Genomic DNA, 12917 nt, shown 5'->3' on the forward strand with positions numbered 1-12917 from the left:
GGATAGAAAAAATAATTTAGTGTATTTTAAGCAATTCATATTTTGTCAATAGATCGATGGTTATTAGAGGAGTCTCTCCTTAATTAATAGTATAGATATTCAAAATATTTATAATAATAATGGGCAAATTTGTTATTTTGTTCGGCCTATAGAATTTTAATTATAATTAATAATAAAAAATTTAGAAATAACTTAAAATGACGATTTTAAATATGAAACTTGACGTATTTATTTTATATTTTTCACCTATCTTTTATTATGTTTATTTATTCTTGTATACATTTAAAATGGGAAATATATAGCTCTTGTATACAAAATATTTGGCAATAAATATAAGGTGCTTGAGAGGGAGAGATGAGATTAGTGGACAATAAATATTATTGAATTGAATTTTCTATTCTTATTTACACTTAAATAAATATTTTTTATGTTAAGCATTTATATTTTAAAAAAATGAATCGATTTTTAATCTCTAAAAGAATACGTATTGGTGTTATAAACCAACTAAATAAAACACTACGAACGTCATTTGAAGTATTAGATCTCGATCTTTACTTCTTATATTCTCTTTTTTTTTTTGCAAAAATCCCCCCGTCTAATTGTAAATAAAAGAATATTTCCTCCTTCAAAATCCCAAAAGCAACTTTATTTATCGATTGGTGATTTAAAAATAATCCCAAAAGCCTACTTTATTTCTCCACCCTACTGCTTATGCTTATCACAGGAGATTGAGTCACATGAACATTTATTTTCTAATTGCAACTTTTCTGCTCAGTGCAAATAAAAAATACAATGGGATGTGAGACTTAAGTAATCATCTTTTATCTTGTCCTAGAGAAGTTCTTTGGGCAGCACGGAGATATAGAGCAAGTAAAACTTACATAATATGGCTTATAGGACACTCCTTGCATCCCTAGTTTATCATATATGGCAGGAACGCGATTTCAGACGATTTTAAGGCATCCATTGTGAACCAAATGTGCTAGCTTCTCTTATTTTGGAGGGAATTAGGCAAAGAATAGTTACGAGAGGACTTCCTTATTCCTTATAAACTCTCATGATGCATATATTGTAAAATACTGCTTGATTGTAAGTATTTGTTAGATCCTATAGTTTTGTTGTACAATTATTTTAAATTAATGCAGCACCTTCAACTAAAAAACAACAAATGAATACATCGTTGCATTCTTTATAAAAAATATAGTTGTTATGTTTATCTATATTCCTTAGTTTTAAATTATTCTTGTCCACGTATTCCTGTACACTCACGGCACGTCTACTAACAGTGTTGTGATTATGACACGATAGATTAACGAATGATACTATTCAGGATAAGTTGTGTTACGCTAATGTAATATTTTGCATACTTGTTTTTGACTAAATGAAGGGTTATTTTATATTTTTGTTTACTAGAAACGTGTTAATTTGTGATGTTAGTAGGATACAATTGTCATAGATAAAGACAATACTGAAAGCTGCTTTTAACCAGCAGATTCACATTCCTTCTCTCATTTTTCTTTTTATTTTCGATTCCACATCAATTTACATCTCTTAGGCCGACAAAATGTTGTTAGGGGTGATTAGGTCGAGAGTCATGCATAATTACTGCTAGTAAACACACCCTTAGTTGATTTGAAATGAAAATTTTTATGATTAATTTTACCATTATCTGGATAATTGATACCCTATTTTAATTTCGCATCATATATATATAATAAAAATAAACATGTAGTTGCGATGGCATAAAATGATAAGTAATCACTTATTAGGATATCGTTTGATGGATAGGGCGCACAAACAATATATTTACAAAATTATGGGTTACTTTCGTTATTTTAATATCTTAATGGACTACGTTGACATTTATACCATAATTGGGGTACTAAAATGAAAGTGAAAAAAGAAGGGTTTCATTGGTTGGGTTTCCGTTGGGGCCAAAATATTATTTTCGAACTATCAAAGGACTTGAATAGAAACGTGCAGAAAAACGTGCGAGGGAGGAAACAAAATCTGAAAATCATCGATAAGAATATCTCTCAGTGTCCACAACCCAGATACCGTACCTCTTAGAACACTGCAAATGGCGTTATCTACACCGAGATTTTCCATTTCTGCAACTATTTTTCCAAGTATTTCGAAAAATACGTCCAATATTCTGCAGCCCTTCATTAATTTTTCGCAATTCAGTAGAAGAAACGCTAGCTTTGGTTGTAGATATGGTTTATTATGTTGCTATGCGGCGGCGAAGCAGCAGAAGAGCGGCGGGGCGCCTGCTACGAAGAGGAAAAAGAAGCCCAGTAGTAAGAATAATAGTAAGACTTTGACTGGAGATGATTTTGTGATTGAAAAGAGTGGAACTGGTGGTGGTGGTGGTGGTGGTCGTGGGGTGGAGGTGTTGGAGTCGCCGTCGCAGTCGGACCAGTCACCCTACACGGCGCTGCCACTGCCGAAGCCGCCGGCGGGTTTTGTTTTGGATGAGCAAGGGAGAGTTCTTATGGCTTCTAACAAACGTATTGCTACTATAGTGAGTTTTTACTGCTACTTATTTGTTTTATGTATTGTAATTCTATTTGGGCTTGAAATTGCGTGGAATGTGCATTTATTTGGTTCTTTGTTGGATGATTATGGTTATGAATAGTAAGTTTTGGTACATGGTAAAAGTGAATATATGTGGACTCTGTGGGATTTAGCTGTGGCAGGCATGAAATGATGATGTGATTTGTTGCCTATTGGATTTTTTGAAGTGAAATTTGGAGATTTTTCGTTGCATGAGAATTTTCTGAACCCAAAAGAGCCAAAAAATTTCCAATGACGTAGTCACGAACTGAATCAACTTTTGATGGCCGAAATGTGCTTGCAGACATCTTGTTTCACTAGTAGGATTCTTGAGGAAAGCTTTTGAAATCTTGTCCTTACTGAAAGAACTAGTTCTTAGCTAGCATGATCCATTTTGATGGTGCACAAGGATTGATATGTTGCCTTAATCCTTATGGTGGTGGGTTATTGTTGCTCAGTTTTGAAAGTTTCAAACTTTTCTAGGGTATAAATTTGATCAAAGATGGATTGAACGTAGACGGTTACATTGTTGCGTGCATTTGAGTGTATGAACAGGTAGCATATTGGCTTTCTGTTGTTTTTTTTGGGGATTTATTAGAACTCTTGACTTAATCAAGATGTATTATCTATCAAGTAGTTTGGCCTTCTTAAAGTCATGAGGTCTGATGCATCTAAATTCGAGGATAGCCATGCTAACAGTGACCAAAGGGCTGGGCAGCTAATTCTCCTCAAGATACTCTATGAAAATGATTAAAACACAGCATACTTGTAGACACAAACAATTTATTCATCTTGGGCTTCCTTTCCAGGAAATCAATTGAATTTAGATAACAAACTCTATGGAAGTTAAACATGATTGCCAGCGCGCTGATTGCTGCTGAGCCAGGAATGAGATGTTTCTTATTAAAGTGAAAAATTGAAAATTCTACCCCTGTTCAGAATTCATGGTGCTATTGACCATTCAATCAAACCTTTTTTCTTTTTCTGTACTAGTGTATTTTGACAATAACAAATAACATAAATAATACTAAGATTTGAAAGTCTTTTTATTGCAAGATTGTTAAAGAATCATTACAATGCATTGATCAAAGATAAGACGGGTTGGCTTTGTATTGAGCAAGCTGCTGAAATGTGGATGTAGGAAGCAGGACAAAACTGGCATATGTCATTTTGGATGCAGTAATTTGACTTGTCCTTGTTGCTAATTACCTTAGGCAGCTCATTTTCAACTTTTGGGAACTTGTCTCCTTGTCAATTATATTCCTCCTTTTCCTTTTTGCTCATGTTGATTCTTGGGTCACTTTATGGCTGGCAATGTCTTTTTCTATGGTGTGTAATATCTAAGACTTCACTGACAGGTTGATTCTGCGAATAACTTACCCCTGGAGTGTGTTATAAGAAGGGTATTTAGCAATTCACGGGGAGATGAATGCATGCTACTGTGCCCAGTTGATACGTAAGTTATATTTCATTGTTGTTGTCAGATATGTTTTTCTCCTGCAAAATGAAAAGTTAATTATACAATTGTTTACAGGCCTGTTCAGATTTTGAAGAGCGTCAATGTTGAAGGATGGTCTGCTGTAAGTCTTTACAATCACTGTCTAGCTCACAGAGATTCGATGTAGGCCCTAATTGTAATTTTCATTTTTGTCCTATGATTGTATGTGCGAGTGGTGCAATTTCCTCTGTGAGTCATTTGTTCTAAAACTTATGCATGAGGTGTTTGTAGTGACATGCGTCAGTCGCTACATATTTTATTTCCTGAAAATATGCACGTGATAAAAAAATTTCCACTTGTGAACTTATGGCATAAGATTGCGAGCTCATTGCCAAGTACTTTAAAAACAAACAACTATGATAGTTTTAGGCTCACTAGTACAGACAAGTTTGTTAAGAGCGATCTCTGCCTTTAGGATACTTCTTGGTCTTTCTTTACTTATCACTTCAACTGGGAACTAGGGTTGGTGATTTTTATTATTTGGAGGAAGTAAGAATGGCACTACACAGGATGTTAGATAAGTAGTTCGGCAAAGTATTAGTTAGAATTTCATTAACGGCCTTTTCCGCTGGGCTGCTAGGTATCTTGGAAATGGAGAAAGGAGCAAGGCAGACACATGCAAAGTCATCCTTTTGCTTTCTTGTTCATGAATATCTTAAAACTGCTCTCATTTGTGGTTTCAATTGAAGATTAAGTTGTGCTGATTAGCAAATAAAATTCTCCCCTACCTGTTCTTCCTGTTGCTACTTGTTTTCAATTTTTCATGGATTAAAATCTCCATCCATATCTGCTTTATAGGTTAGTGATGAAGAAGTTGATGCTATCCTTCCCACTGCAGCATATGCTCTCGCGAAAATACATATGCATCTTGTACACAGTGGGTATGACCTAACATATGTTAATTTTCAGGTTCAGTTACTGTTGATCTCTTCACTTCTCTGTATCACAGACACATGACATACTGTTTTTCATTGTTTTCTGCGTTGTGGTATTTGTTCCTATGCTACCATCAGATTTTGTTATACAGCACGAGGAGGTTTTTGCTACACGGAGGAGGACATATTTGAATTTCACATAGGTAAAACTGTCTTGAACTCTTTAAAGTTGATCCTTGCCCAGCTCTAGCAATTTATCCATCTCATTTGCGCCGCAAAAGTTCACTTCTCCTTGCATTGCTCTTCAGCATACTGAATCTTAAGGTTTGACACAATAGCACCACTGATCTGTACGCAATATTGCAATATAATGAGCTTTTCACGCAAACATGATGCCATTACTTAGCGCACGTCACTGCAGGGCCACTTTAACACACTATCTGAATGGGCTTATTATCTTTTCGGGTATACAAATGAAGCTTTTGGCTGGCTCCTCTCATCATATAGATTCCATAAAAAATAGTCTTGCCATGGCACCATTTGGCTAGAATGAGTGTCTATTATGCAGTATACAGTTAGAAAGCTGTTTTGGTGAAATCCCAGTTGTTAATTACAGAATCTTTAACGTGTTTCTAAATTTTTTTCTGTTTATGCAGATAATGGTGAGGATGTAGAAGGTTTGCCGACTGAAGGCATTGAAATTGCATGCTTCCATTTGGTACGGCATTAGTTCTATTGTATGTGACCAGATATAACATAACCTTGTCTGATTTGTGGTAAATACCTTTATGGATGAGCCAATCTGTTGAACTCCGACATCTGGAGCCAACAGAACGCCTGTAGTGTATGTCTATATCTCAACATTGTTGTGCATGAAATCTAGTAGTTTCAACATATGGGAGAACAAATATCATTTCTTCCTTCAGTTAATTTTTCAAGTAGGTGGAAATAATGAAAGGTCAAGAGATAAAATGAAAAAGATTGCAGTGGGATATCAATAGAAGGGTCACTCTAGGCGACTTCTGCTTTCCTAAACTATGCAGATTTTTCTTCTGTTCTTATATATCTTCTTCTTGCAGGATGGTTCCCACTATATGATTTATACACCTTCTGACCCTCTTCTTTTTGTTGTGGTGAAGGTAAAGTATACTCATTTGTTTGAGGAAATATGTTGTTGCTAGTAGTCTAGTGTTCTTCCGGCTTATGTTTTCACAGCCCAAATCTTTCTTACAATAAGTTCAGTTCAGAAGTTTGATGCCTTCTACTAAAAGTAATTTACTTTTTCTCCTGTTGCAGGATAAAAATGGTGTATTACAAATAGCTGATGATGTAAGTAGTCTGAAACTGTATAATTGTATCTTTCATCAATTACTATCTGTTTACCATTGTGCTTTTAAAATTTAGATCATGACAGAAGCACTTACTATGTGCTGAACCACAATTTTTCTTGGATTATTTGACACAAAAACTTATAACAATGCTCTCTCTCTTTCTCTCTCTGTTTTCCGATCTTTGCATTCTCGACTGTTATAATTGTTCAGTTAAAATGACCTTTACTATGTTTTACCAGGAACTCTTGGACGATCCTGCTATAATTAGCGCCATAGATGAAGAGACTGAATTCAATGCCTTGGTGGTATGTATGACAACCTCACCGTCTGAATCAAACTTAGTAGCTCTTACTGATTCCTCTCACGTCCATTTTCGCTCTTGCAGGAAGAAGAGGCTGCTCTTCTTGATTCACTACTCGGAAAAAGGTGATTCAGTTGTTACGGTATGGACTGTAGGAAGCAGATTACATACGTTTGTTCATTGTATTCATCATTGTAGCTAGCTTATAAATCTATACATTGTATATAGTTGTAAAATTTTCTGAAGGAAGTGCCAGCCTCTGTTGACCACACGGACAACTCCAAGCAGCGGTGCCCATTTTCTAAATTTTATTGCATACAAATCAATTGTATGAGCTATTAATAGAGCCCACTTCTTGCCTGTGCAAAACGAGTATTCTGCTTAGAAAATTTTTAATCGGACTATACCTGTTCGAATAGAACCAATCACACTGCAAGTTCAATATATTTGTAATGTGATTTATCACTTTCTATGAATTGTACAACACTTGTACTGTAATTGGTTTCAGTGTAATCAAATTTGGTTGGGGCTAGAATTTTTTCATGTGTCTAAGCTAATTTCTTAAGTAAAAAGGAACCAAAAAAATTAACAGGATTTACATTCTCTACCTATTTGCAGAATATTATTTTAGAATTTAACATCTTCATGCCACAGCCTCAAATAACACCACTAAAATATACTTAATTCACCGGGAAAACAAGAGAAATTTTACTTGCTGAGCCAATACACTGTAGCAACCAGCAAAACTGAAATTGCATTGATTTGATCAACGAATAAGAATAACTTTAAACCAAAGATCAACTGAGAATTCCAACTCAGAAGCGAATCCATACAGCTGTGGAATATATAAACCAGTCCCTTTTACTGCAACATCTGAAAAACATTACTATTTCTACTGTCCTAAACTATACTACCCAACTGCCTTTGATCTTTGGATCAAAAACATCAACAGAGCTATAGACAGATGAACTTGTGGATATGAATGTTATCTAGGACCTGAGACTTGCTGTGAGGACATGTAGGAGAAAGAATTGTATGAGCTATTACTGTTGGTCGTTGGTTGCCGGTACAGCATCAGCTGATTCTGCTCACTGTTCATGTTTTCTTTCAATGTTGATGCTTCCGTGAACCTCCGACCATAAAACCTTAAGAAATTCAACGACTCCATCCTCGGCTCGCCTAAAGGCACCCCACCCTCCAACATGCCGACCACATTAGACATGGAGGGCCGTAAGTTTGGCTCTTCGTGCACACAGCATAGAGCCACCCGCACGAGTTTCTCCACATCCTCACTTCTCACCTGCCCCATTAGCCTTGGATCCGCCAGCTCCATATACCTCCTCTCCTCGTGCATTTCCAATGCAAAAAGGGGGAAGTAAACAAGCCGGTTTCCTGATTCTCCTGATGAAGATGAAGACGGGGCAACGTTCTCCCTGTTGCTATCCGTTCCTGAGCTGTTATTGCTATGTGTTTGAGGGGAAGAGTTCTTCTTGCCCCTTATTAGTTCTAGCAGGACCATCCCATAACTGTACACATCAGTCTTGTCTGAAATAGCAGAGCTCGTGAGCCACTCTGGTGCTAGGTATCCCCGTGTTCCTCTCATAGTTGTGAACAGGCCTGATTGCTCCGGACTGAGCAGCTTTGAGAGCCCGAAATCCGAGATTTTAACCTGTGATTTGTCGTGGAGGAGGATGTTTTCAGGTTTGACGTCACAGTGGATGATCTTGTGCTCACATCCCGAATGCAAGTACGCTAGCCCTCTTGCCGTCCCTAGTGCAATCTCATATCTCTCATTCCATTGCAAAACAGGCTCACCGTGGAAAAGAGTTCGATCAAGGGATCCTCGACTCATGTACTCATAGACTAAAAACCTTTGCCCCCGGTAAGCACAGAATCCTTTCAGCTTAACCAAATTGACGTGATGAATCTTCCCAATAACAGCAATCTCAGTCAGGAATTCTCTCTTCCCTTGGGATCCCAGGCAAGTGATCTTCTTCACTGCTACATCGGTTCCATCGCGAAGAGTCCCTTTATACACCGTTCCAAATCCGCCAGATCCAATCTGAGTCTTGAAACCTCCAGTTGCCACAGCAAGTACCTTAAAATCAAACCTGATAGGCAGCCCCGGAATTGAAACAAACTCCATCTCTCCTTCTGCTGATGATGAAGAATAATCACGGCCTAGCTTTGAGTCAGCGAATTTTTCCCACCTCCTCCTTCTCCTTCTCAACCAAATCAGAATTGCAACCAGGGCAATCACTATAACCCCTGATGATGGCAACAAAATCACTGCTACTACCGGGAAATCTGATTTCGTTTTCTGCGAATAGCCATTTGGAACTCCGAGAGCTATAGTCTTAATATACCCCAAACGATCCGTTGAGCTCGACTTGATCATGATGGAACCTATGTAGTTCATGACCATGTAACATGATCCAGAAACCTGGCTGTAGAAAACACCCAAACACGAGCAATTTATCGAACACAGATTCTGGCAGGCCGAGAGGCTGACATCATGCACCACAGGATCTGCAAAATCATTGGAGAAATAATCCAAATCGTTCCTCAAGGTCAAATACTTGACAGCAGTACTGTTTGACGATGAACCATTACAGGAACCTGGCAAAGCTAATGAACCATCTGTCGGCACACAATCACCACTGTTCATATTGGGATCATAGTGAAACGCCGGAGCACACTGGCAAGAACCGCCGTTAGTGCAAACACCAAGCCTCCGGCATATAAACGGAATTTGGCAGCTATCAGTTGGGCCTCTGAATTCTTGCTCGCTTGATCTACCCATTACATTGATCTTTACTACACTGAACATCCCATTCTGATCTAGTTTCACTATTCGAAAATACGGAGAATTGGCTGAAACGTCACTAGAATCATCCAAGATAACTTTGATCACAATCTGTAAGCCGTTCCCTCCAATCAAATACAGCCCAGTAAAGTTCAAAACCATGTACTCAACTGGAAAATTGGTATCCCTGAAAGCCCGTTTATCCATGGACAACTTCCAGTAATTCATCCCATTCCACTGAAGCATCGCGTCGTTGTACCCAATCACGAATCTGTAGCTGCCTTCTGATAAATCCCCATCACTCAAAGAGGACACTAACGATTTTCCGACGCGTAATTTCTGTCCCACGACAAGAACATCTGTCGGAAAATCAAAACTTTCCCACAAGGTATTGTTCCTGCCATCGAGCAAGACTAAGTTTCCAGATTCCAGGAGATGCATAGAAGAAACCGAAGGAAGATTCCGCGGAGTTGACCAAATGGGATGGCCTGTATCGTTGTAAAGAGTGAGGCCATTGGCGGTCAACCGGAGTTCAGATGATTTTGCGATGGGCTGGTTGCGGTTGGCTGACCAAACAATAGTGTTGGAATCAACGTGAATTATGACGAAGTAAAAGGACGTCGATTCGGGCTTTGCGTTGGTTATTCGGGCCTGGAAAGAACTGTTCTGAGACGCCAAGAACGCGCCTGAGTTGTCTATGAATTGGAGATAAGAAGCTGTGAAGTTGGCTGAGATGGAAGGAACTGAAACAGGGCCGGCACCGGTGGGAGATGGGAAGAGTACTACAGCCCAGATCAAGAACAACAAGGGGAAAAGCAGTGGATGACAAGAAGAGGGGGCGGCGGAGGAGCCCATGCAGGCGCTGCGGAGGTGGTGGCGGTGGAGGGAGGATCTTGGTGGTTCTCTGGGGAATGGGTCTTTCTTATTAGTTGGATGTAAGGTGGTTTGATGTTGAGCATCATTATTACAACTGGATTGGTTGATTTGGTGGTGTGTAGTTACTTTTCCTGTTAAAGGAGGAGTGATGGGGACATGCGCGTTGACCCACCCCCAGTGTGTATGTATATAGATATATATATGGTTTGCAAGAGTTTGCGGCGGCGCTGTGGCTGCGACACGGCGGTTGAGATGAAGGGCCACCCGCCATTTGTCCTCATTCGGAACTGGGAAAGTTTACTACGTTCTATTACTAAATTTGTTGAAGTGTTCAAATTTGGCAAGTGAGAGAGAGATGTCTTGTGGACTAATTTAACCTTAATGAAGTGATGAAAGTAACATGTTGTCTTGTGAAGAATTCCATGGACAAATATTCCTCTAAACTAAAAAAGAAAAAGCAAGCAACTTGTATTTTTTTTTGAAGTGATAATTACATAATGATTAAATCAAAATATAAAGTGAGTAATACGTCAATTCAATCAATATATTAATATGCCTAATAACAAAAAATGAGTTATAATAATTCATATAAAATGAAATAAAATACTCAAACTTTCTATGGAACTCGAACTCATAACATCAAACTTGTTCATAGGACCTCAACTTTGACTATTAAACTAAGACATCATTCATAAAAGACAATTCATCTTACTCGTGCCGAAAATCGACAATTAATTTTTAACTTATGTAATACTTATTATGCTTTCACTTATTACTATAAAAGCACAACTATTAAATTTGCAAGTCGAGTTTAATGCAGTCAAACAGTTACACAAGAATAATAAAAAATTATGACGAATTCATGTTGAGGAGGGAGACAATGCGTATCTTTTTTAAATATTCTGAAACTGAGTTGTATTTTTTTTTTTATTTATGGGCACTTTTTACTATTAAGATTTTTATAGGGGTAAAATGTCATTAACAGTACATTTTTTTTGATCCCACATAAACAATTATTGCACTTGTTGCTAGTAAAGTACCAATTATTTGCTTAATTATGCCCTATGTATCTTCTTTATTTTTAACCATTCCATATAACACAGCCCCCTAATTTGACTCAAAAGATACACCAATTAACATGTGATTCCACATAATTGACCATTGTGCCCAACAAAATAAGAAACTAAAAATTTAATTTTCTTTTAACACAAAATCATTGCTCACATGATTGCACCAAAATATTATTTAATAACCATCAAAATATAAATAACAATAAAACAATTAAATAGTCCAGAACACAGATACATCTACTAAAATTTTAATTTTTTCAATTACAATTATATTATTAATTTTAATCATTAATAATTATAATAATCAGCATCAAGAAACCAATAATAATTATTAAAACAAGCAATACGTATATCTTGATGGTTTTTATAATTACAATATCTCAATTTCACTAATTAAATTAGGCCTTCGTCGTAATTTCAATCATAATCTTATGTTCATAAAATTATACAAATCTTGATTTTAATTATATTAGATGAAGACAAGTTGGATAGAAATAAATAAATAAATATAGATTAATTGTGGGTAGTGGAATTTAAGATGTGGGTGCACATTGAGGGGGTCCGGCGGTGGAAGTTGTGGCCACGTTACCATTTTCAAAGTGGGAATTTAATTTAAAATTGCAATTAGTCAATGGAGAAAGAAAATAAATAAATAAACAAATAATATATACATTATATGATAATGATGATGGGATATGTGTAGGGGGTAATGAAATCACACAGTCAAGGGATCAAGCACTCAATCTTGTCGCCCTTGTCCACCTATAACACCATATGAATCCGTGAGGGATGTTTGACCTTTCTTTTGTTGGATAATAATTCCACATTCTCTATATTTAGATTATTACTATAATATGTTATCTACTTGATGTAATGGCCCGACATTTGGATTTGGACAGCTTTCATAGCCCAAGGGTATTAATGTCATTTTATGGGATTCATGAAACTCGACATAAGTATAAATATTTTAGTTGTTATTTATTTAAAACTTATACAATTTTAAAAAATGTTGACCTCTTATTATCTTGTTCGACCCTTTTACTAAGCTCATCTATTGACTTAGGTGTAGCAGCGTTACAATCCAGACAACCTCGGATTTTCTGACATCATGTTTTTAGATTATTCTCGAATTTCGAAATACAGAGGAATGTCAGATTTATAATCTCACTGTTTATTGATTTATTTTTTGATATTTTAATTGCTATTTTGTTGAAAATAGTACAGATATCAATTAACTAGAAATCTCCATTATTAATTACTCTTATTGAAAAATTTACAAAAACTTTAAATTTTCATATACAATGCATGTAGATTGTTTATTCAAAGCAAACACATACAACTCCTTCATTAATATTAATAGGGATGATAAATGAGACAGGTAGGGTAGGGCCTCACTTTGGATCCGACCCGGGTGAGACTGGTTCAAATAATCTAAATTATTGAGTTTCGGCTCGGGGATGGATTTTTGTTTTGTACAATTGTTAGGTTCAGGTCGTGTCTCGAATATTGTCCAAGGTCCACCCTAGACCTGTCCCAAATAGTATTTGTAAATATATTAAATTTGTTTAAGATTTTTATCTTTTATTTAATTTATTTTACTACGA

At 36.6% G+C, this 12917-nt stretch overlaps 1 protein-coding gene and 1 pseudogene across 2 annotated transcripts; one reads left to right on the forward strand and one right to left on the reverse strand.

Moving 5' to 3' along the window:
• The first annotated feature begins 2001 nt into the window (after window positions 1–2001).
• LOC105178033 (BTB/POZ domain protein TNFAIP protein) lies at window positions 2002–7059 on the forward strand. 2 transcript variants are annotated; one of them, XM_088885074.1, is made up of 11 exons: window positions 2002–2524; window positions 3915–4012; window positions 4091–4136; window positions 4853–4935; window positions 5068–5132; window positions 5586–5647; window positions 6009–6068; window positions 6226–6258; window positions 6500–6565; window positions 6646–6703; window positions 6790–7059. In XM_088885074.1, exons 1-10 carry the CDS (start codon window positions 2081–2083, stop codon window positions 6688–6690), a joined length of 1002 nt encoding a protein of 333 aa, XP_088741200.1. In that variant the 5' UTR covers window positions 2002–2080; the 3' UTR covers window positions 6691–6703; window positions 6790–7059. The 2 variants fall into 2 exon arrangements, with proteins under 2 accessions (XP_088741200.1, XP_088741199.1); XM_088885073.1 differs by having other exon boundaries at window positions 2003–2524; window positions 6646–7059.
• A 326-nt stretch (window positions 7060–7385) lies between these two features.
• Window positions 7386–10520, reverse strand: LOC105178032 (G-type lectin S-receptor-like serine/threonine-protein kinase At5g35370 pseudogene; annotated as a pseudogene).
• Between the last annotated feature and the right edge of the window lie 2397 nt (window positions 10521–12917).

The sequence above is a fragment of the Sesamum indicum genome, linkage group LG9 (genome assembly GCF_026168435.1).
Source record: "Sesamum indicum cultivar Baizhima isolate 11 linkage group LG9, ASM2616843v1, whole genome shotgun sequence".
NCBI classification, from domain to species: Eukaryota; Viridiplantae; Streptophyta; class Magnoliopsida; order Lamiales; family Pedaliaceae; genus Sesamum; species Sesamum indicum.